The sequence below is a fragment of the Aquila chrysaetos genome, chromosome 21 (assembly GCF_900496995.4).
Source record: "Aquila chrysaetos chrysaetos chromosome 21, bAquChr1.4, whole genome shotgun sequence".
Taxonomy (NCBI): domain Eukaryota; kingdom Metazoa; phylum Chordata; class Aves; order Accipitriformes; family Accipitridae; genus Aquila; species Aquila chrysaetos.
The window spans coordinates 8,152,877-8,176,187 of record NC_044024.1 but is presented as its reverse complement, the minus strand read 5'-3'; the positions used below and the strand labels follow the sequence as shown (position 1 = coordinate 8,176,187).

The 23,311-nt window shown below is 44.5% G+C and overlaps 1 protein-coding gene across 7 annotated transcripts in view; it reads right to left on the bottom strand.

Annotated features, from left to right (window-relative positions):
* Window positions 1–2,380: 2,380 nt before the first annotated feature.
* Window positions 2,381–23,311, bottom strand: part of FGF13 (fibroblast growth factor 13) — a 267,134-nt gene continuing 246,203 nt past the window's right edge. For all 7 annotated transcript variants that reach the window (XM_029997143.1, XM_029997141.1, XM_029997145.2 and 4 more), the window contains 2 exons: window positions 8,267–8,465; window positions 2,381–7,005 (listed from right to left, as the gene is read on the bottom strand). In XM_029997143.1, the coding sequence (XP_029853003.1) occupies window positions 6,869–7,005; window positions 8,267–8,465 (336 nt within the window). In that variant the 3' untranslated portion in view covers window positions 2,381–6,868. The remainder of the gene's footprint in view (window positions 7,006–8,266; window positions 8,466–23,311) is intronic.

Genomic DNA, 23,311 nt, shown 5'->3' with positions numbered 1-23,311 from the left:
TCCGTGGTGTATTCTGCAACTGAGATTAGGATCAGGCCTTGAGACATCCACAACAGAGGAGTCTGAACTGTGCCATGTTATTTTGCTGTACTGGTCGTGGGTCAGGGTGTGAGCTGAGTCCTGCTAAACTCAATGAGTGGCAGTGGTTTTGTTGCCTCTTGTGGAGAATGTGTCCCACTCTCTGATCCTTAGGCTCCATCCCTTCCTTCACCTCCCTTTATTGGCCTTGTCCTTTTCATCGTAAGCAAAGTGAAACTTCTACTTCATTGCTCTAAACTGTCTTTGGTAGAGCTGAACAGTGACCTGGAGGAACATGTGGTGAAGCCACTGTCACCAGAAATACCCCTGAACAGGAGTCATTTACCTTCTGACATTTTATTCCAATTACCCCTTCCCTGGAGCACATGTGCGTGCAGCACCAGGGATGCTCCAAGTGTCCTTTGGAGGGTTTCTGAGTACAACACTGATTCATGTAAATTCTCTTCTACCTTTTCTTTTTCCTGTTGCCCTTGAGAGGGTGTCTGAAAACCTATCCTTTCACAGATTTGTCTCCCTGAGCTCACAGCAGGAAAGAGAGATGACTTTGGCTCAGTCCTCAATATGGTTTTCTTCAAAATATATATAGGATTGTTTGAAAACACTAAAAGAGCTCTGAGTTCTTGTCTATATGAAACTTCCCTGCTGCAAAGGTTTGGACAATGGAGTCTGTGCCCCCACTCCAAGTGCAGGGCCCTGCTTTGTAATACCAGGTCCAATAATTGAATTAAATCAATACGCAAAGGAAGGGCAAAAGAATGATCTCCTCACCCCAGTTGGATAGGGCTTTTGTCTGTGCCTTAGTTTTCTTTAAGGTGCGGGTGACGAATCATGACAAATTACTTTTCAGAGCTTTGCAGTCTATTCACTAATGAATTAATTTTAACAGGCGCCAGCCATGGTCCTCTCAGCGCTGCTGCTGTCATGGCCGGTCAGCCACAGCAAGCAGCATTTTGCCATCAGTGCCTGAGCAGTTCTTTTCATTGCAAAGCCCCCGAATTTACCCCAGTCTCCCCCGGGAGCATGCTCTGAGCTGAGACATCTCCAGCCAGGAGCAAAGACAGAGTGTAAAAGAGAGCTGCCAGCCTGCTGTGTGTCCCCCAAAATATGCCATCGACAGCTCAGATCAGCCCTGATCAACATCTCATCAAATCAACCAGCCCTGTGCGCTACAAATGCCAGGACAGGGACAACTCTTCCTCCATATACAAACGTGATGGCCCTTGGTGCAGGGTGGACCTGTGACTCCGTCCTCGGCAAGGGGACAAGCTCAGAAAACGAGTGTGACAGACAATGTGTGATGCTGAGAAACCCATGGGAGATGAAAGCACTCATCCTGCCCCCCCCAGTTGCTGAATTTAGGTGAGAAATGCCAAACGTGGAGAAAAAATTAGGGCTATGGGTGCTTGAGAGTAATTTTCCATACGTGGTATTTAAGAATCTTAACTTCCAAATCGTTAATGATGATCTTTGAAGGGAACCCTGTAAATTGTCTTTCAGTTCCTGATGAGATGGAATAATTTATTACTTCAATTTTTCTGATTAATGTAAAACGTGTTTCAAATTTGGGTTTTCCTTTAATATTTAAACTTCCCCATCAGAGGAACTGCAGAAGGGCAGGGTGATTGAGTGCCCCCCAAACTGACACGGCATGTTCCCAAAGCAGGGTAAGCTCTGCTACCGGAGCCGATCAGCAGTAAAAGCCATCATGCACCAGCAAACCTAGCTTGTTTCACGACCTTGCTCTCCAAAAGGCATGAACCTCGGGGCACGGCCCCACAGTTCTGCTCATTCATGCTAGGGAAGAGAGTTTCTTAAAAATCCACACCGTGAATTGGGAATTTTAAGTTGTCAAGAACATCTCCCTCCAAAAGAGCTGAAAAAAAGCCCAAAGCTGGTGTTATTCAGGGTAAATTGCATGGTAGGGCTTTTCCCTAAGAAATCTATTTTAAATAGGCTTTCTACTATGCTTCTATGTCATTTTTGCAGAGCCAAAGTCAGACAAAACCATGGTGGTTTTTGTCTTGGTCTTGCACCATGTAAGAAACTGAGCTCCAACATTTAGAGTTGCCATGCCCTGAGCCAGTAAAATGCATCACACTTTCTGTGTCTTCCATGGACCATGTTGAGGCTACAGCAAACTGAAGGATCCAGCTGTGATGGTCTTGGCTTGACCCCTCAAGTCGCCCCTCTCTGGTTCAGGAAGACATAGGAAAAGGACAATGTTAATACAGAAGGGTCTCTATCCTAAGGAAAGCTAAGCAATGGTGTAGTGCACCGGTGGTGGGGTGGAGAGCCCTTGAATATCTGCAGTTATACAAATCAGAGCCCAGACAAGGAGGAGTCTGTTTTAGAGAGAATTATTTATTAGAAGATAGGAGGTTGTTACGTACAGATTCTGTCCTGCAAAAGTGTCCTGGTCATGGATATGTCAGGGAGACATTTAAACCCATTAGAGCTGGCTCTGGTCTCCACGCAGAGATACTCAAGACACAGCAGAGCTCTGCCAGACCTGGCTCTCGTGCTGGTGCCCAGCTGGGGAGAGGCCTGGCGTACCACAGCATCCCTGAGCTCGTTACACCGTCTTTATCCCACTGGAAAACCTGGCCCGTGGGCTGGAAACCAGTGGTGGGGACACCAGACGGTGCTGCAGAACGGGCACTGTTCTTCCCTGGGATAACTTGGAGCTATTTTCCCCAAGCAGGGAATTGTCTTCCATCGTGCCAGCGATGAACATGGCTGAGCAAGTGGCTACGGAGATACAACCATGCTATGAGGTAGCATGAGGTAAATTAAAAGAAAAAAAGAAAAAAAGAAAGATCTCTGTGATACAGAGATGAGATCTTCCCCCCCTCCCTCACCCCAAAACCAGGCCAAGCAGGCGATGCCCGAGTCCCCTGCAGAGACCTCCACGAAAGCAGCTCTGACAGGTGGATCACAAAAAGGCAGCAATTTTGCCTCATAATAGTTGTGCTCCTAGCAGTATTCCTCCCAATTTCATGGGTGACCTGTTTTCTTTTGGGTTGGCAGGTAGTATTTGTCAGCCTTTCGTAAGGTCTCTGCACAGCCCCCGCGGTGGCTCAGGGCTTTGCCAAGTGAAGCCCAGGTGCATCAGAAAGCTGCTGTGGCGGTTTTGCACCTCCGGAGCCAACTCCAGGCCCGTGGTATGCTGCGGAGCGTGGGCAGCGTTGCTGGAGAGGCAGGGACAAGAGAAACGGCAGATGAAAGGCATCAGCCGTCACACTGGCAATAACAGAAGAGCCTGAGAGGGTGCCTTCTGCAGACGGTTAGTGGCTCACAGCCAGCTTGGTTTCATACCAGCCCCTGGGCTTTGTCCTTATTCCAGATGTGCATCTTACTGTACTCTGCCACCGTACACGTGGCAGAGCGAAGTGGGTTGGCCAGCCGCTATAAGTTTTCTTTTGATAGACAACCATCAATATGGACATTTTCCCAACATCTAGCAGATTTCGTAAAGGAACATATTATACAGACGTCATCTGCTTAACTTTCTAATTTACGGGTGCTGAAGGATAAGTAAATACTCTGGAGTCTGGCTCCTTAATCTGGTCCTGTGCTGAAGCCACATTCTTGTCTACCCAAGAGACTTTGCTGGCTGGGTCAGAATATCACCTTCACCTCACTGTCGCAAAGGCATGTTTAACTCTATTTCTCCTCATTAAATCCCAGTCTATGGCTCCAGAGACTACATGTAAAACCCTGGGCATAATCCCCCACTTTGCTCATGGTGTACATGAGCTTTTGTCTACTATCAGGACTCCATCAGGAGTAAAGCCCTTTCAGTCCACAATAATCTGATGGAAAATCTATTGTTGGAACAGAAATTTAACATAATTATCAGAAGCAGCTGTTTAGGGCTCATCTATCACCATATCTCTCTTCTCATCTCAATCCAAGAGTGGCCTTTGTTAGCTTGGTATATTAGAAACCTTTGAAACTAGGGACTTGGCAGTGAATGCTCACAGCTGACGCCAACGTCAATACGAAAGATGGGTCAGACTGCAGACCTCAGAAGGGACAATTTGTGAGATGAGCATTTTTCTTTTGCTGCAGATGACCTTCAAGGTTGGAGGTACTGGGGATGGGGAATAACAGTAAGACTGCAGCTATAAAGCAAAGCAGCAGACCTCCAGTTATCTTTAGGATAGTAAACGCTTGGCATTGAACTAGCTTTGCCACACGTATATCTATTTTTAATCAGGTTTTATGTTCCTAAGATACTTGGACTCCTTTTTGGAACGTGCACCTCGGTAAGTTTGATGTTTGGGGTTGGGAGGGTTAAGAGAAATGTTCCACAAGGGCATACCACACTTAGCTGAAGGGAACAGATGCTCCAGACCCGCTGAGTTATCAAAACCTCTGGAGCAATCACGGCCACATCTTCAATTTTTAAGGATTTCTATGGCATTGGTTGTGCTCTCACCTCCTTCACCCTTTGGAAAGGGGCAAGCTGAGGACCCCCAGGCCCTCTGAAGGCCAGCAAGGTGGTGGTATTTGGGGAGGGCAACACCCTGCTCCAATATGGGAGCTCAGCAAGTCAGAGCTCTTTGCCTACTATTTGCCACAAAACAACAGATCTGGGGGTTTGATCTGAAACACAATCTCCTTCCCTCCTCTCTCAGCTCCAACCTTAAAAAACCCGCACTGTCCCAGCCTGGTCTGAGGTCTAATTCCAGCTTGGTCAAGTGGGAGGCACGCAGAACAGACAGCAGAATACCTGATTTTAATTTCAGGCTAACATTTATAGGTAGCTTTTGCCTCCATTTCCATTATTCCCTTCCAGAACTGGTTCTTCAGCCACCCATGATGAAAACTTGTTGCTCCTAGGACTTCTTGAAACACCTTGATGAGTGAAGCTCACCTGTCAGAGCTGCCTAGATGTTGTAGATGAGAAAAGTTCTCACTGATGTTTTCGGAGAGAAAAGGCAGCGGAGAGGGACGTTTTCTCTCCAGAGCGCGTGCACAAAGGCGGGAGGCATGGGAGCCTTTTTCCTCGAGACCAGATAAAGCTGGCCCCTCAAGCGTAGCTGCAGTGATGCACAGCAAACGCCGAGCATCCTCGAGGTGCCACCCCGGCACAAGCAGTGCTTGACTTACCGGCTCTCTTTGGGACCCCCCGTCCCGAGGGCTCTGGGGAGGTGTGCTGCGAGGTAGCGCTACGTGGCTGCACTAAGGAAAGTCTTAACGGGGAGGGCAGACACGCACGGAGAAGCTGGAGAAGCTCAAAGCAGAGGAGTGCAATTCACTGGGGCTCCAGCAGCGCACGGCAGAGGGGCCGTCACCAAGACTTTGTGGCACTTAATCGTCACTATGTTTTGAGTATCTCGGCTGGGCATGTAAGACCAGTTCTAACAATATCCAAAAGAAAGAACATGTTCTCATTTGTATGGTGTATGGCATTACAGGGGAACAACCCATTACACAGAAAGACTTTGAACATTAATTACAGCATCTTTTATAACTTTATAATTTAACTGCCAACCCTTTCCCTTGAAATTAATCACGGATGTACATCATATAATCAAACAAGCTTTTTTAAAAAGTACATCTTAATATAAATAGTTTATTCAGTGCATGGTTGTGTATACAACAAATAATAAACAACTCTTTTGTACGAGGCAGAAAGCTGCCTGTACAGAACTATGTCAGTTTTGGAGCACAGAATCCAACAATGATTAATGCACAAAATCTTACACATCATGCAACTCTATGCCAATATTCCAACTTTCTCCCATGCAACAGACATGATGACCTAAATGGAAACCTAACTACATTTTTTAAACAATTGTTTCCAATAGCATGTATAAGTGTATGTTGTTTAGGGGTAACCTGTCCTAACGCTTCCTCCTACACAATATTCACGTGCCCGTTACAGTGAAAGAAGGACTTTTACAAATAAGACGTTTCTTATAAAAAAATTAAGTCACCTTAATTCCACAGTTTCTGTCTTTAGAAAAGAAGCCACAACAATAGTTTAACATGACACACAAAATGGAATTAAGAGAAATCTACACTGGAGGATAATTTTATCCCTTTCTGTTAACTTCCACTTGGGATAACAAAACAACTCGATTCCTACAGACTGGGGTTAGCACAAGAACTTTACCAGAAACTACAAATCTATAAAAATTTATATTTCATTGTGTTTAAAACCACAAGAACACTGTTTGCTTGAGCCTGAGACACCAACTCTCAGTTCCAACCCTGAATTTTTAATTATTTTTTTAAAGACATAGCTTTAAAGACCCATTGGAGTTCAGAAATCAAAAAGTTGCACTATTCCAAATTAAAGGACATTTTTTTATCAAGCCTTAGATATAAAACGGTAAGCCAAGGAAACAACAGAGTTTACATATTTGTTTTTTGTTTGCCCCTATAAAACATACAAGCATTAAAATTTCCTTTGAAGAGCAAAAGTGGTCTTTTTCTGAGTTGGAAAGCAAATTCTTATCAGCAGTGAATGCTGTGAAATGTTTTTGTTTCGTATTCCACAAAGCATAGGAGAGAGAGAGAAAGAGAGAGAGAAGAAGAGAGAGAGAGAAAGAGCTGGACATTTCTTCTCCGAGATTTATTCCGCAGTTATGTTTGCTGGCTATCCAAGTGCCTTGTGATATGCACAAGCATATTCTACATTATTGGGGTATATCCTTTGACAACCAGTAGATCTAATGGCTGATAAACGAGTGACCTATGCAAGTTCGGTGGCTTGTCCTGGGCAATTGAACGTTTGGATGAAAGACTGCTAGTAAGAATTCAACTGCATCCAGAGGTAAGGTTCTGTTTAGAGAGCACTTGGCTTGCCTGAACCTGGCTACGTTGACTCGTTTTGGCTCATGGATTTACCCCCATTTAGCACTCCTGAAACACTTCTGCTCTTTGTTGGGGTCCCACTTCCAGATCTTGAGAACTCTGTGAGATCGTGGAGAGAAGGCTCTTTGTACATGGCCACTGCAAAGCAAAAGAGAGGCAGCACGTCAGCACACATTACGGGCTACTCAGTCTGTTGGTGCAAAGTCCGGCTGTGAAACGTTGGGATTTGTCATTCAGCAATATGCAATGTAAGGGGTGAATGAAAGAAACGTAGGAAGGAGACCTCTTCCATTCCAAACACTCCCCAAGAACCTCTGATGTCCGTTTCAAGGGAATGACATTTTAGAGAAGGGAAAAATCACAGCTCCCTGCCTCTCCCAGTTAAATCACCCACCTGCCCACTGCATTTACAGTCTGAAGGATAGACCTAAGCTGATGTAAATCAACATTTCCTTATTAATGGTGAAGTGGCACTGTCAACAGCTGTGATTGACCTGTTACTAGTATACATAGCCTAAGCAGATAGGTGCAAAAGTGGATTTTCAGTCTTCTGTTTGCTTTGGTTTCACACACATTAGAAGTGAGGATCAACCTCGACATCAGTTGCTTAAGAGCTAGTCCTAAACGTAGACTGCCAAACTAGTCCAGCATCCACCCAGGGCCGTGCACCTTTGAAATATCCTCTCTGATTTCAAAATGACACTGCCTTAAAAGGCTACCTAAGAGCATAACCCAGAAGTAGAAGGCTTCATTCCTCTTAAGGAAGGAGCGTATGGAAGCTAGTTCTTCTGGAGAAAAGGAGCACCTCCATACATCAACTGAGATCTCCCTCTTTGCATTGACCGAAGAGGGAGCCAAGTCTGACCACAGTCCTGATTCAGATCCTTCAGTTAACTGGGATGACTGTACATCCTGGCTTTTAATACACAGCGGTATATGTATGCCACATGCATTATTACCTTTAATGTCATACGCTGATGCCACATTAATTGGGGTTCAATAAGCACCGCACATTAGAGCTTTATCTCAGGCAAAAATAGACAAACAAACATCCTGTAACATAAATCACAGACTGACAAGCTATACAGCAAGTCACTGACGGCCTGTCAGCAGATGTTTGAGCCATTCCAGGTAGAGCCTTCATTATCTGTAACAGAGACAGTGCGGACTTTGGGCACAAAGAAACTAATACACGTATTTGGTTAGATGAGAGAAATGCAGAGGTAACGTAGAGAAACCTAAAGAAATGCAGCTCTGGTTACACTAACAGTGTGTTACAGAACATTATACTCCTGTTATATAAGTAGCTGAACCCTTCCAATATGTATGCACAGCAATTAAACATCTCTAACATAAGATAATGTCAGTTCAGATAGATGGAGCAAACCCAAGAAATTACCTTTTAATGGTTTTGGAAGAAAGTGTGCTGCAGGTTTATTTTTCTTCACGTGGTTTCCTTTCATTATTTCTCCTTCTTTGTTAAGACCCAAATACCAACCCCGGCCAGACTGTTGCTGTCTGTAGATCATTGAAGAATACGTCACGTAGTAGTTTTCAAATACTGATTCTTTGAACTTGCATTCAGGTGTAAAATGTTCCTGTAAGAAAGTAACAGATCAATATGTGCAGTGCTGAATCTCACATCAGTTAATGAAAAAGCATCCAATATTCATTGCTTTCCTGATGGTTAGAAGACATACCTCTCACCCTCCACTATCCAATTATGAAACACAGGCCCTAAAGTATTAACAAAAGAGTAACACAATTTGAAACCCGTGAAATGACGCTGTGAGCAGCTCAAAGTAGCATAATAAAATCTTTTTGAACGAGTAAAAAGTCTAAGTGAAGAATTATTGACTGATGCAACTAACGGATATTAGGCAGACACAGCCCTGATGTCAACCCCAAGGGACCAGCTGTGGTCCAGCCCCACAGGCGAGAAGCAAGGCCACGTAACGCCTTTGCGCATTAACTGCTGGCCTTAACCGCCTTTGAGGAAAGTGCAATAAAAATTCAAAGCCAAGATGCCATGAGTAAATGGTCGCTTCTTACTAACGCAGCAATATTAAGTTAGCTTGTAGCAGCTGCCTCTTTGGTCTCATCTATGCTCTTTCTCTGCCCAGCATATCATCCAGTGAAACCAGCTGTCGGAGACCCACTGCAGACTCTGGGACTGGCAAGAGTTAAACGGTACCACAGCTGAAAGCCTGTAGGATCAAGCTTTAGTCTTCATGTTGAATTGCACTGCTTCTTTTGGGAAGATGGTATTAGGCTAACAGTTAAAATGAAGAGCAATAATCCAGAAGAAAGACTTTTTCTTCCTGCCAGTGGTGTGACTGGCTTCCACTGTGCAACGGTCTTGACTCAATCAATACCTTTTGGCACTATTGCCCAGATTCAAAAAAGGATACAGACATGAAACGTGGGTCTTAGAGGGATCTAAGACCAAAATGACAGTCCTGACAGCACCACTCAGCTGCTTCCCAATGCCTCTGGGTGCTTCAGGTTTTTTAACATTAAAAGTTCTGACAATGTCTCACCTATGGACCCCTAAAAGTCCATTAAATATGAAAGAGGAAGGGCTTGGTCTGGTGATGCAAATCTTAACATCACAATCCTGCCTGTCATCGCACCGCACAGCAGCCTCTTGTTTGCTGGTCCTTCCTTGTGAAGGCAGCCAGCTTCAGTGGAGCTGCCCTTGTGCTTAAAGTATCCTACAGTGGCATGAAAGAAAGGAGGAAAAATTGTGCTTGCATATGATTTTAATTTTGATTTAAAAAAAATCAAAGGAAATTGAATGTCTCAGGAGCTTAAGATGTTCTTATCTAGTTTCTCAAATATTCTTGTGTGAGAAAAAGATGGTATTTAAAAAAACAAACCACTGTGCATTTTCTGCACATCTTTTCCCATTTTGTCTTCTCACAGGAGAAAGAGAAAACCTCCCATCCTCTGACTGGCATTTGCTTCAACAAAGAATGTGAAGTAAGCAATTTTCTTCTTTTTTCTTCAAGCTAATTGGCCGTTATTTAGTTAATTGACGATTAGTTTCAATTGCTGTCAAATGGGGACAGTGACTGCATTTTTGCAAGATTTCTAAATACAAGCCTTCCATCACTGTACCCTGCCCAGCGCTAGCCATGTTAACAAAGACTATTGCAAGAGTATCATCCAATTAGCAGCAAAATGGAAAACTACAGTGCTCCCACTGGAAGATTATGGTTTATGTACAGTAATTTGGAGCTGTTTCGGGTACAAAAGGCCTGCTTGTACACAGCAGCAGAGGGTCAGATTGCAAACAGAACCGGAACATTTACTCTGGCTCTCTTAGGAAGCAAGTTAACGTCGCTATGAGCAGCAGGAGCCAACAGCCCGCAGAGTCCCTTGAAACGGGGGGACAGAAACGGTGGGGAGACAGAAAAAAAGACACTAAAAAACTCCCTCACCCCTGATTTTTCCCTTGGCTGTGAGGCTTGTGCTAACAAGCCGTAGTGGAAGCGTTGCGCTGCTTGCTGTGAGTTTGCGGTTGAGCCCACGTACAGCCAGACACCGGCCTGATGGTGCACACCAGCGTGACAGCCATCCCCCGTGAGCATCGCAGACGGTAATCCCCTCCCTGGAGCATCCTGCAATTCAGCAATAACTACCACGGTGGTGATTTCTCATGACAAACAGCGGAAACAAAACCACCTCTCTGTAACGTGCTCAGTTACCGTGACAAATTCCCTCCCCATTTTTCCAGCACTAAAGCAGACCACCTCATTCACCTGACTGGCTTGGCGCAGAATTGTGCCTCTTTGTCTTGACTGACATCTGCTTAATTCCTTGGCTGCAGCTTCAGAAAGGTGCTGCACAGTGGGAAAGGCATCCTCCTTGCCAAATAAAAGTAGATGCCACGTGAGCTGTTTGCTGAAGCTGAAGTGCTCTGCTTGCTCCTGAATACTAAGCCGCTGCTTACCTTTTGCAAGAGGTTGTTCCCACCCATCACTTGCCTTTAGTTTAATCCAACATGTGTCTTTCCTACTCGTTAAAAAAAGAGCTGGGGAGGAGAACTGCAGAGAGAAGCTCTGAATGAGGAATGCTAACAAATGTGCTCCTGATTTGAGGGCATTACAATTAAAATGTACTTTTCTGAGCTTGGCAAGTCCACATGCCAACCCAACTGGGTACGGACAGGACTTCTATCAGCACATCAGTTCAAAATACAGTGCAAATTGGCCATTATGTTATCTTTGCTGGCAAATTCTTTAATAAGGTACTGAGGAAGGGCAAGTTAAATTTGGGAGAGGGCCGAGTGCCCCAATTAAAACTGAACTTTTCTAGCTCATATAGTCAATCCCATGGAAAATTTATAAATAAGTATTGAATTCTAAAGCCCGTTTTTTCCTGTCTCTCAGCTGTCCTCTTTGTCCATCTTTGCAATGAAAATAATTCGAATGAGTTCCGAGAAGTGCAATGTTATGAATATATTGTTACACAAACCAGATGAAAAATAAGTTTTTGTGTGAAATAGTATTTCAATCTCAGCTTAATTCAGAAGTCTGGGATGATGGCACGTACACGACAGTAAACTGCACTCACCCAAGCCCCTCACACATGCACCCTAACAATGAATGAATGAATGTATGAATGAATGAATAAATAAAGTGCTGGATTCACTGTAGTCATGACTCAGCCAAGCAAGAAGATGAACTGTCAGGAGCTTCTTCTTGGTTTTGAGCTGATCAGCTGAACTACTGAAATGTTCCTTCATGAATAGATCTGCAGCTGCATTAAATATGTGAAAAATAATTAAAAAAGAATAATTTGATGTATGATAATATGGTAACAAAGCCTTGTAGCATACACTTAGAGTGGCTGTATTTCCAGGCAGCTGACTAGATTATATCTAAAATAATTCAGTCTCTCCCATACAAATACTGCATTACAGGTATTCCAAGGCTGAAAACTAAAATACTGTAAAAGTGAAGCTGGAATTCTTCCTGCTCTAATTGTGCAAAAGCCATGTTTCAAGCCAAAGACCATCCAAATTATCAGCCATCACACCCACCTACAATGCAGGACTGAATATTAATTATTCTGGGCCCCAAATGATTATGAGGCAGGAATTCAGACTTCCCATAGACAGAAAATGGGAAATCTGCTTTTAAGAAAGGTATTTATTCTCTTCAAGTTTCTGTCGTATTATAGAGGCGTCTCGTCAGGATGGCTGTAGGCACAGTGCACATAAGGAGGGCAAAGACGTTTGTTCTCTGCTATTTATTGCATACTATATTTGCATCGTGGATACCATCAGCAGGGGACATCACCAAATACTTTACGGAGTAGTACGTTTAAGTCATTAGGTCAATACTGAATTAGTTTGTTCAATGTTTGTATATCACTCACTATAGGTTGAATGTCCTGCAGCTACCCTACAGCAGTTCACCAGAACAATCAGAAATTTTATTCAGATGGATTTAGTGCTAGGGGCATGAATAAACAAACAAGAAAAGAAAAATTAACTTTGAAAAGTATTGGGGAAAAGTATTGGGTACTCGGGAAACTTGAAAAATGTTCTTACATATTGAGCATATAATTATGTTCCATGTGATCAATGACTTTGCTTATAGGATTTATTCTTTATTTTCTCCACCTAATGAAAATTGGATTTTTTTTTTCTCCATATCCTGATTTCTTTCAGGACTATAATGTAGCCCAGGATTCCATTCTATAATCATGAATTTTTGAAGGAGCCTCTTTAAGGCTCCAGAGTAGTGATTTTCTGCGCCACTGAGCCTGCCTTTTTTTATTAACAGAGATTGATTTTCTCCATCTTGGCATGTGAAGTTCCAGGGTGTATCCTCTGGATCATCACCCTGTAATGTGCAGTGATATCAACAGCACAAGATGTGAATACTTCCAACTTTAACGTTATCAGAAATAACAGCTTTTAGATCACCAGTGTGAGAAGACTCTCTGAAGAAACCGGTATTTCGTGAAGCCACCGAAAGCTGTTTGCTATAGGAATGGAAATTTACAATTATCTTGAAGCAATTTATTCTGGATCAGATGTATTACAGTTCCCACAGATACGTTCCGATTCCACAATATTGTCCATTTTCCTTAAATTTACCTATTTTGAGGAATCCTCATGATTTCAGTGGGAGCAACTCGCAATATATGAATATGTACAGGTCTTGTAGGACCGTAATTAGGAAGACACTTTGACCATGTAGAATCACAGAATCATAGAATCATTTAGGTTGGAAAAGACCTTTAAGATCACCGAGTCCAACCGTTAACCCAGCACTGCCAAGTCTACAACTAAACGTAATCGTGACTGTATACAACAGTTGCCAGTCACAGTAAAAGACATGCTCATCAAAAAGCGGTGTGTGCTTTTGAAGACATGCTGTACCAGTGCAGTGTGGAGCTTCCATTTCGGCTACGCCTCTTCCAGGTGAGTTCTCATAAAGACATCATAGGTAGCACAAAGCCCTCAGGAGGTGCTTTAAAGCTGAACTAACTGCTGCTAGAACAAAAAAATACTGCTGAACAGCAATTTGTGGAAGGCTGTAATTCCCCTTGAGTTCACTACAATCTGAAGGCACGTGTACCGGTCATGCAACCATGCCAGGAAGAAAATTAAATTCAAAATTCTATAGAAAAAGATACACTAAATTATTTCGTCAGGAAACCTACTTACTGGCAAGAGTGATAGGATGGAACAATTTTCCTGGAAGGTGATCCCAAACAGCTCCATAGCATGGAATTGCCTGGGATAGTGCAATAAGCAGGAATTTACCAAGTGAAACATAACCTGTCAGGGGTGTGTAAATTTATTTAGGACAAAGCTTCCAGGAAGAGTAAAATGGAGCCCAAGGAAGCAGCTGGATATCCAGCATCTGCAGAGTAAGATTTTTGGTTGTCACTAGGTATTCTCTGAATCTATGAGAAAAGTATTGAAAAGACCCTGTAATTATTCCCTTGGCGTTGTTCCTTTGTACAGCAAATCAAATGCACAAACTCAGGGAAAAACACACACAGTGAACTGAAGCAGAAATCATACTAATTATGAATACAGAGATTTAGAGGTTTAAGTTTTGTTCATTCCTCTTTTTCTAGCCTTCTCAGTGACACAGTTGTGAAAACTTGTCCAAGGCATCTTTGCCCAGATTTTTAAGTGGTATTTAGGCACATCAATAAATACCTATTTAAAGCTTGGTGCGTCACCTCTCAGCATGCTCTGCCCATAGAATGGATGTACTGCCTGATGACCCCAGGGAAGAAGACTCAGTGACTGTAAACAATGCTGAAATTTAATTGAGATAGGAACTATGCATGATCATATTATTGCTCCCCTGTCTTTTGGTGATGCTTCACTTCTATGACTGTGTTGATTAACCAAAGCACTCCTTAATTGGGGCAAGAGAACTAAGGCGTGATACATGCAGAAAGAAGACACTCTTCTGAATACTGCAGAGGAAATTAATCCTGTTAGAGAAAGCTTGTAATGTGGTTTAAAATTTCTGCAAGATGCCCAGGAGAACACCTCACAGATGTCAAACACAGGTCCCTTTCCTAATCCATCCCACAAAGTCAAGAGATGTAATTTACTTGGTATGAATAAGAAAGACAGAAGATCCACTTTGCCCCCAAATGCTTCTCTTCTGCATCAGTGCTTCTGCATCACGTGCACCTCTGCTGATCCTGGAAGCGTGGTACAAGGAAACCTCTGCAATTACCTGAATGATCAAGTCCTCTATAAATATTTTAATACCTTCTAATGCTTGCACCTACCCTTTTATAATTTCTGTGGCTTTTAGGCACCTGTCCTAGTTCAAAATCAGTGAAATTCTAATAAGATAAAAGAAGAAACTAGCATTGCCTGTTTTGTGCAACTTGGGAAGGTTCGTTAAGCAGTAAGTGCCCATCAAGTTGTCTGAGGGCTCTAAACCAGACCAGCAGAGAAGATCAACATATGTGATACAATCCTACTATTACCTACAAGCTGTTTTTTAAATCATATTTAATTTTTATTGTTTCAGACATACAGAAGTCCCATTACTGCTTCAAAATCTGTAAAGGAAAGCCTATATCTTAATCTGTAATTAAGCCCCTTTGGAAAGAGATCTTCTCTACTAGTGTAAGTATGGGTTTGGGGTTTAAAAAGTGTTTTGGGTTTGTGTGGCAGGGTTTTGGTAGTGGGGGAGGGGCTGCAGGAGTAGCTCCTGTGAGAAGCTGCTAGAAGCTTCCCCAGCTCCAAGTCAGACTCACTTCTGGCCAAGGCCAAGCCCATGAGCGACGGCGGTAGCGCCTCTGGGAGAACAGATTTAAGAAGGGCAACCTGCGGCGGAGAGGGGAGTGGAAGGTGAGAGAAACCCCCGTGCAGACAGCGAGGTCAGTGAAGAAGGAGGGGAGGAGGAACGGGGGAGGAGGGGCTGCCCCTGCAGCCCGTGGTGAGACGGCAGGCTGTCCCCCCCCAGCCCATGGAGGTCCACGGTGGAGCGGATGCCCACCTGCAGCCCGGGGAGGAGCCCAGGATGGCCGGGACTCCATGGGACAGCCCGCACTGGAGCAGTCTGTGCCTGAAGGACTGCAGCCCACGGAAGGGATCCACGCTGGAGCAGTCCGTGAAGGACTGGGGCAGGGGAAGAGTGAGGAGTCCTCCCCCTGAGGAGGAAGGAGCGGCAGAGACAACGTGTGATGAACTGACCCCAAACCCCATTCCCCGTCCCCCTGCACTGCTCAGGGGGAGGAGGGAGAGAAAACCGGGAGTGGAGTTGAGCCTGGGAAGAAGGGAGGGGTGTGGGGAAGGGGTTTTAAGATTTGGTTTTACTTCTCATTATCCTTGTTTTGATTTGATTGGTAACAAATTCAATTGATTTTGGTTTTTTTTTCCCCAAGTTGAGTCTGGTTTTCGCCTGTGACCTTAAGCGGTGAGTGATCCCTCCTTGTCCTTGTGTCGACCCACGAGCTTTTCTTTGTATTTTCTCCTCCCCATCCCACCGGGGGCAGGAGTGAGCGAGCGGCCTCGTGGTGCTTTGTTGCCAGCTGGGCTTAAACCACGACAAAAAGAAAGATTAGAATAACTTTCTCAATGTCTAGCCAAAGGTTGTATTGCATGATAAAACCCTCTAATTCATGGACTGCGCTCCCAGGTTTGGTCAAGGACTGGTCAACATCACTATAGCTTCTGGCTAAGGAAATCTCCAGTTGAAAAACGGGAGATGGAAGTTATCCCGCATGTTTTCCCTGTACTTCCACACTCTGATTCTTCCCTAGGTATGCGCCACCGATCATCTTTGGGTGGTGAACTTGCTGGACCTTGGATCTGATCTGCTACAGCTTCTCATGATCCTCCGTCCCACATGACTGAGTCAAGCAGAGGAACTAAACCTTCCTGGCTGAGCAAAGCACCAAGAGCTACCCTCCGAGCAGGTCAACTGAAAAGCAAGAGCTGCCTCAACACATGACGTGCATGGACATTACAGAAAACAGGGATGTTGGAAAAGATGTGCTCCCTGAAAATGTGCTGGGAGAGATCCCGCTTGCTCAACCTGAATGAGAAATGGAGTCATCTTACATCACCGAAGGCAGCTGAAGCAGGTAACTATCTATACCTAGTGCATTGGTAGCTGTGCGTAGTGTATGAATACCCAGAGCCCACTGAGGCTGGCAGTTCATTTCAGCAGCCTTGGGATCATGCCAGCTGGTGAATCCTGCTCTCATTCAAAGCTACAGGAGAACTCCCTTTTCCTCTCAGTAGGCTCACGATTTTCCCCAGAGCAGCCAATCCTTTTCGTAATTTTCCTAAGCTCATTATCTCTGCTCTCTGCGACAGTGGCTTCCACAGGTGAAGCCAGCACTGCGGAAAACATACTTAAAATGTGTCCATTGTTGGTTTTTATCATAAGCAAATTTCTTGTCTTATTTTTCTTACAGCTTTCTTTTCTCAGCTTTTAATTTTGGAAAACAGCACATGAAAGTACCCAGTGTGCCTCTTCTGTGCCGTTCATTACCCCACATCTCTCTATCATGTCTCTGCTTATTCATCTCTTGTCTTAACTAAGCGGGCCTAATCTTTTTACATCTCTCCTCATATGAAAGGTTCTCTGTGCCTCCAATAATTTTCATTACCCTTCACTGAATCCTTTCAATTTTTTTTTCTCTATCATTTCCAGAACTGAAACACAACATTTAAAAAGAGGCTGTACCATTAAGTTGCATAACGGAGGTAAGATATTTTCAGTCATTTGTCTCATGACAAAGTAAAATGGTCTTTGCCGTTCAGCCTCACTATTGTGCGTTCGTACAAAAGTTCTCTATCTTTTAAGTTGTGTCTCTGATAAATATGGCCCAATTTTAATGGTATTTCTGACCCTCTGATCAGTCAGTGTACCCAAGCTTAAATACTAAAGGAAGGGAGAAGGAAGCAAAAGGCAGATAGCACAGCTTTCTTCCCCAGAACTAGAGCAGAGAGCCCCAAAGATGCTAAGCAACCTATTTTATAACATACCCATTATTACACAGATAACCTGCCAGCCATTGCAATCAGATTTCTAGCAGTTATAATTGACATCAAATCCTGGTATTGTCAAATCTCTCTGACACAGCTGTTGTGCAGAATGTCCTCAGCTTGAGTGTGTCACGCATTACTTTTAAAAAAAATACATCTAAGTTGAAAAACTCCTTTTAAAGTATGGGGCCCACGTTCTGCTTTCAAGTTAAAGACAGCCCTGCATCCCACTCGTTTTAATGGCCAAGCCCTGAGCCCATTGCCATTCGCTGAACATGGCCAGTGGCATGAGACACTGAAGGTGAGCACTAAGAGGAGCCTGAGCCTTAGGAGACACCGCAACTGCCTTGTTTTGAGTGAACTGCTTGTGGTTTGCTCCTCTGAGTCGCTAATTGCCTGCCAGCTCTCCCTTTGGCTTTGTATGTCACCGCCTCAGTGGGACACGGGGACAGAGAAACCATGCAAAGCCCGGTATCTTCCACCAAGCAGCAACAACCTGCAGCAAGAACGCACCGAGGAAAAGTCGCTCCATCAGGCAGACGAGTGTGGCATGAAGACACATCGCTTTGTCACAGCCCAGCCGCTGCGAGGAGGAGATGTCTGCGAGCTGGCAAGAGCAGCTGAGAAAGAAAACACATTCCTGTCCCAGTAGCCCTTTTACACAATTACTCTTGTATTCGTCTACATGATCGCTGCCGCTGGGGGAAACCCACACTGCTGCTGCTGGGGCTGCAGAGCGCAGGGCGGCAGCCGTGGGTTAATTTGCTCCTGGAACAAGGCGACTTGGCCGGAATTTGTTAAAACACCACCTGGGAGCGAGGGGCAAGAAGGCAGCACAACCTTTCTGCTGCCACACTGAGTGCCTTGGCCGTACCATCCCGAAATGCTGCTTGCGGTTATGTGGGCCGCGAGGGGCTGCAAAGACAGGTAACCTGGGATGGGGTTCAGCAGGCAGCAACAGCCACGCTGGGGCACCCCTGGCCTCAGCAGAGAGGGTGGGAAGCGATGCTGGAGCACTGCATCACCAAACGCTCCCCTGCCACTTTTGTGGTCACAGCTTTTCGGGCACCGGGGAGCTCCCCAGACAGGCTCTGCAGAAGTAGCAGGGCTAATTAGAAGAGTGTGGGATTTACTGCTGTATCCTAGATACAGGACATCAGCCCTGGGGTAAGGAGATGGAAGAGATCTCCTTCAGACTGTCACCCATGAATTCATGCAGATTTATCTTAAAGTGCTGAGAAACAATAATCTCATCAGTGTTTGCAGCAAGCTCTAAATCTGCCTGCTTAATTACAAGCAGGGACATGACCCTTTTAGCAGCGGATGCTCCTAAAACTCCATGGAAAAAAGGAAAGCACGCAAAGGTTTCTCTTTTTTGGGGGAAGGGCTGTTGAATGAACAACAGTCAGAACAAGTGGTACAGACCTTCCCGTGGGAATAGGTGATAACAGGGAATGCTGTTTCTGTGGTAACCTGCAACCTGGCTGAAAGCCCGTCTGTACAACTGCTGTGAGTTACGAGGGGTAAATCGATGTGGAAGTGCTCTCCTTGTCCTTTGCTGCTCCGGTGAGATGCCACCCTACGTTTCTGATGGCAAACTCGTGGAGGCAGTGCTCTTCCACCCAAAGGCTGGGCAGGTAGCTCTCCCAAGCAGAGCCTCAGCTCAGCTCAGACCTCCCCAGGCTACCACCAGCCGCCTTGCTGACACTAAAGAAGAAAGATGGGGTCCACCCCAGAGGAAGTGTTTAGAGACAGATGCTGCTGAACGAGCTCTTTGTCTGCACACTAGAAATTGCCTCTGCTCACTGACTGCGAGAAGCTGCAAGTGGAAGATAAATAACAGCATGAGCTGCAGGAGAAGAAATAATGCCACATTACATCAAACAGGACCTTGCTTCACTGTCAGCTTAGAGTCTATTCCGCACGAAAGGACAGCCCTGCCATTTGGCCTCTATATTTTATTAATGTGGATGCATATTTATGGTGCTATGGATTAGCCAATACTTTGGCGTTCAATACCATCCTTTTACGCTGGAGTTCTCGGCAAAGGCATTTGTCCTGTCTGCTGTTAAGCCTCATGTGCAGTTAGCAGTGCTCTCGGACAGCTGCTGTTCTCTCCCCAGACCATCCCTCTGCACTGCCTGGGCTGGAATCACTGCTGTAGAAATGCCTCACCTATACCAATACTACAAAACATGTTTTGGGAACCCACTGTAAACCTCTGTAAAGTACTAAATGCAGTATAGTCTTTGGACTGGCATTATATACAACAAATAATATTAATACCAAACTAATAGGCCTATTAATTAGGTTTTTATTCTGCAAAGCACTATACTGCAAGCTTAATTCTTAACATGGGTAATGTCAGTGTTGGGAAAGTTAAGCAGGTCATTACACTAAACAAAAGCAGTGACTCTTTCAGTACCTGATCCAAAATGTGTTATGACCAAGGGAAATACTACCCATGCCTTTACTGCATTTTGGTTAGCTTTCTAATGTTCAGGTACTCTGCAAAGAAGCATCCATCTTGCTTTAAGAAATCAAGGATATTTGGTATTTGTGTCACTATTAATTCAGCTTACTTGCTTACTACGAAGTGTAAATAAAAAAGACTGAGCTTAATAATGATGGGAACGTCACAGGTTCAAGGAGCTGGTTAGCTCCACCCTGACCAAACCAGCAGCTCTGTATGACCAAATGGTAATGAGACCTTTTCAAATGAGCTTGATTTACTGCAATCCATTTATTCATGATTGCCATGGATTGATGTTTTTCGAACCTCGGTAGTTTAACAGTGCCAGGGCATTACTGGCAGCCAAACCCTGCTTCTTGATATAGAGCAGCGATGCTCTTTGGAATTCCTCCGCCCTCATGGCTCCCCAAATTACACTGTTGAACATATGCCGCTAAGAGGATCTCAGAGGGATGTTTGTATTAGATGGCAGGGTAATTGTGGGATTTAAGAGATTTCAGATGGCAAAACTTTTAATAACAAGATAATAGAGGATTATACAAGGGAGATGAGATCTAAGAGTGACCCTTTATTTGAGAATTGATGCTGACTGGCAGAAAACATTTGTTTCAGCAGGTAAAGACCCCATCTAAGAAGGGCCACTTATGCAGACAACAGGCTAAATTTCTCTCTGTAAATGACATACCTGCATTTCTTATAAGCAACACTTTGGGGGTCAAATTAATGGCAATTCCAAGTTTGAGGAAGTTTTCCAGCACCTTGCACACAAAAAACTGTGCAGCAGACCAGAGCCCAACCTCCCCTGCAACAGGCACAGGAGCACATACGTGCCTGGGTGTAATTTGGGGCAGTCATGCACTAGCATTTAAAACCCTGCATTGGTCTAACAAGCAAGTTGGCACCATGTAGCTTGAGCAATGGGAGGCTTCGTGTTACAGTCAGCGCTCAAACCGCAGTGCACTCTCCAGCAAAGCCTGAATACGTCCCTAGGAACAGCGCAGACAGAGGAGGAGGGCAACAAACAGCCACTTCCACATCTCATCAGCCCTTCGGAAACCAGGCAGAGTCACAGGGAAAGCTCACTGAAACAGCAGACAGGTCCACAAAGCTGCTTCCAAAATACAGTTTCTTTGGGTTTTCTAGTTGTTACTTCTAAACAGCAAGCCACACAACGCAGAAAGAAACAAACATTTCTAATACCTCATTTCCTGATACGGCTATGCCATTAACATCTAAAGATTGGGCTGAATATCGTATGACCTCTTAACAGTCCTCCAACAACTGTCCTAATGAAGTTAAGATATACATGCTTTCTTTTTCAGTGATTTATGGGAAGTTTTCTCTAAAACAAATACACGGTCTAATAGGAACCCCCGTCCTTCCAACAGACAGCCGGAGCACAGCGATAAGCTTATAAAGCTCTGTTTTCCTTCCCACACAGTGATATGGACTTTGCGAGGGTCTGTCATTTGGCTATTTTATGACTCCCTGCTGCCCCTGGGCTCTGTAACAGATTACTCTGGAGCCAGACTTTTGGGAGACACCATGCTGCTCTTGTCTAAGCAGCAGAGGAGACATGGGTCCCTGGTAAAACACTTGCAAAGCTAATTTAAACTTGGAAGACACCCAAATGTCTCTGGGAGGTGTAATTTAAAACCCTAACCTAAGATAGCCTGGACTGCAATCGCAGATTTCTGGGAATGGTGTGGAACAGTTCCTCCATGAGCCAAACACTGCAGATCTCTGTATTATAATATTTCGACTGGAGAGCTGTTGTCATTCTGAGTTATCTCACAGAGAAAAAAAGCAGCAAAACAATAAATTCAAACATAAGTATGACTGCTCCCTGGCTTACACATCTGCACCAGCAAGTCTGTCAGACTTCCTGAGAATTTGAGTCAAGGAACATTTACGATCTCAATCTCAATCACAAACTCAAACTCAATCTCAATTTCTCTGACAATGTTACCTGTTGAACAGACATAGAGCTCCCTGAAAGGATTTAGAAGGGTTCTAGTGCAGAGAAATCTTCGTCCCTGAATCCTACAAAAAGTTGAATGGCGTGAGCTTTTTGATTTTAAAACCAAACCTTGTTTCTCTGCTACAGAAAGTAATTTTAAGCACAGCTAAAACAAAGAACTTCTGGCACTGGATTAACAGATGCCGTGGGTTGTCTTGCGAGGAGGATTCTGAAAGGTAAGTCCAAGGCTTAGTTTGAAAACTGCTGTTGTATTTTTTTTTTTTAGAATCTAAACTGCCCTGGATCAATTCTGCTTCTAAAATCTGGTTATCTATTTCCAAGTCAGCAAATAATAGCTGGCTGCAGCCAGCCAGGCAGAGAGCAGAGCGCTAAACCACCCTGCAATTGAAAGTATAAAGGTAAGATTGTCTACCAGAAAAGGTGATCGTCTTTCAATTTACCCACTGGTTGATCTTCCATTTCACTGTCCAGGGCCACCCCTTGTTAGTATAACCTAACAAGCAGCAAAAAAGGCTGAGGGAAGAAGGCACAGCAGACCAGGGATTCAGGGGAAATGCTGATGAATCCCATCACCTGCCTACCGAAGTCTGCACAAGGAATATGGGCTGGCAAATTCAGAAATGCAGTTTTCCTATAGGCAAGCAAGACTCCTTGGACATCTTTGGGCTTTGAGGGTTTTGAGGCTAAACCTGTGGAGACCAAATGGGGTAACTAAATGCCATTTAAATTCTACCACTGAAATAAAAGTCAGACTACCAATGAAGTAAATGGGATTCATCTATCTAAATATCCCTGAGGATCAGCGTCCAAATCTGGACCTGTGTGTGCAAGTCCAAGCTTTGATTCATCTCATCTACCTTCAGGCACTTAAAAGAAACACCAAAGTTAGGAGCTGGGTCAGTCTGGGATTTTCCTGTCCTCAACGAGCATAGTGGGGATAAATTACCCCTGGAGAGACTAAGGGAGCATGGATCTGCCGTGTTTGACTCCTACACCACAGACCCAGCTCTGCTAAAGCCTCTGGTCCTTTCTGAGGACACAAACGGAGCTGCAGAGGTGCTGGCCCTGTCCCTCCTCCAGCGTTACTGGGGCGGTGTGGCCAGTCTGTGAGCTCTGCTGGAAGCCTCGGCAGGGCTGGTCCATCCCAGTATGCCACGGCCCAGCAGAGCAGCACAGACTGTCCCCAGGTGGCCCCAAGTTGCTGTCCCCCATCACAACAGGAGATGGGTTAAGTGAGCTTTAATACCAAGTATTGTATAGAGAAGGATTTCAGATCAGCTCTTGTCCAAGCCAGGGAAAGTCTGTCCCAGATCAGCCTTGGCATCAGCAGTCCGACTGCCGAAATGGAAAGAAATTACCTTGGGTACATCTGAGGTACAGTTTTTGCTTTGCAATATTTACAGGGATTTCTTTCCCCTTCACTGGAACAGCCCCCAAACCTTACAGTCTTATTTTGGCAAAGCTCCCATTGAAATGAATCACAACTTTGCCT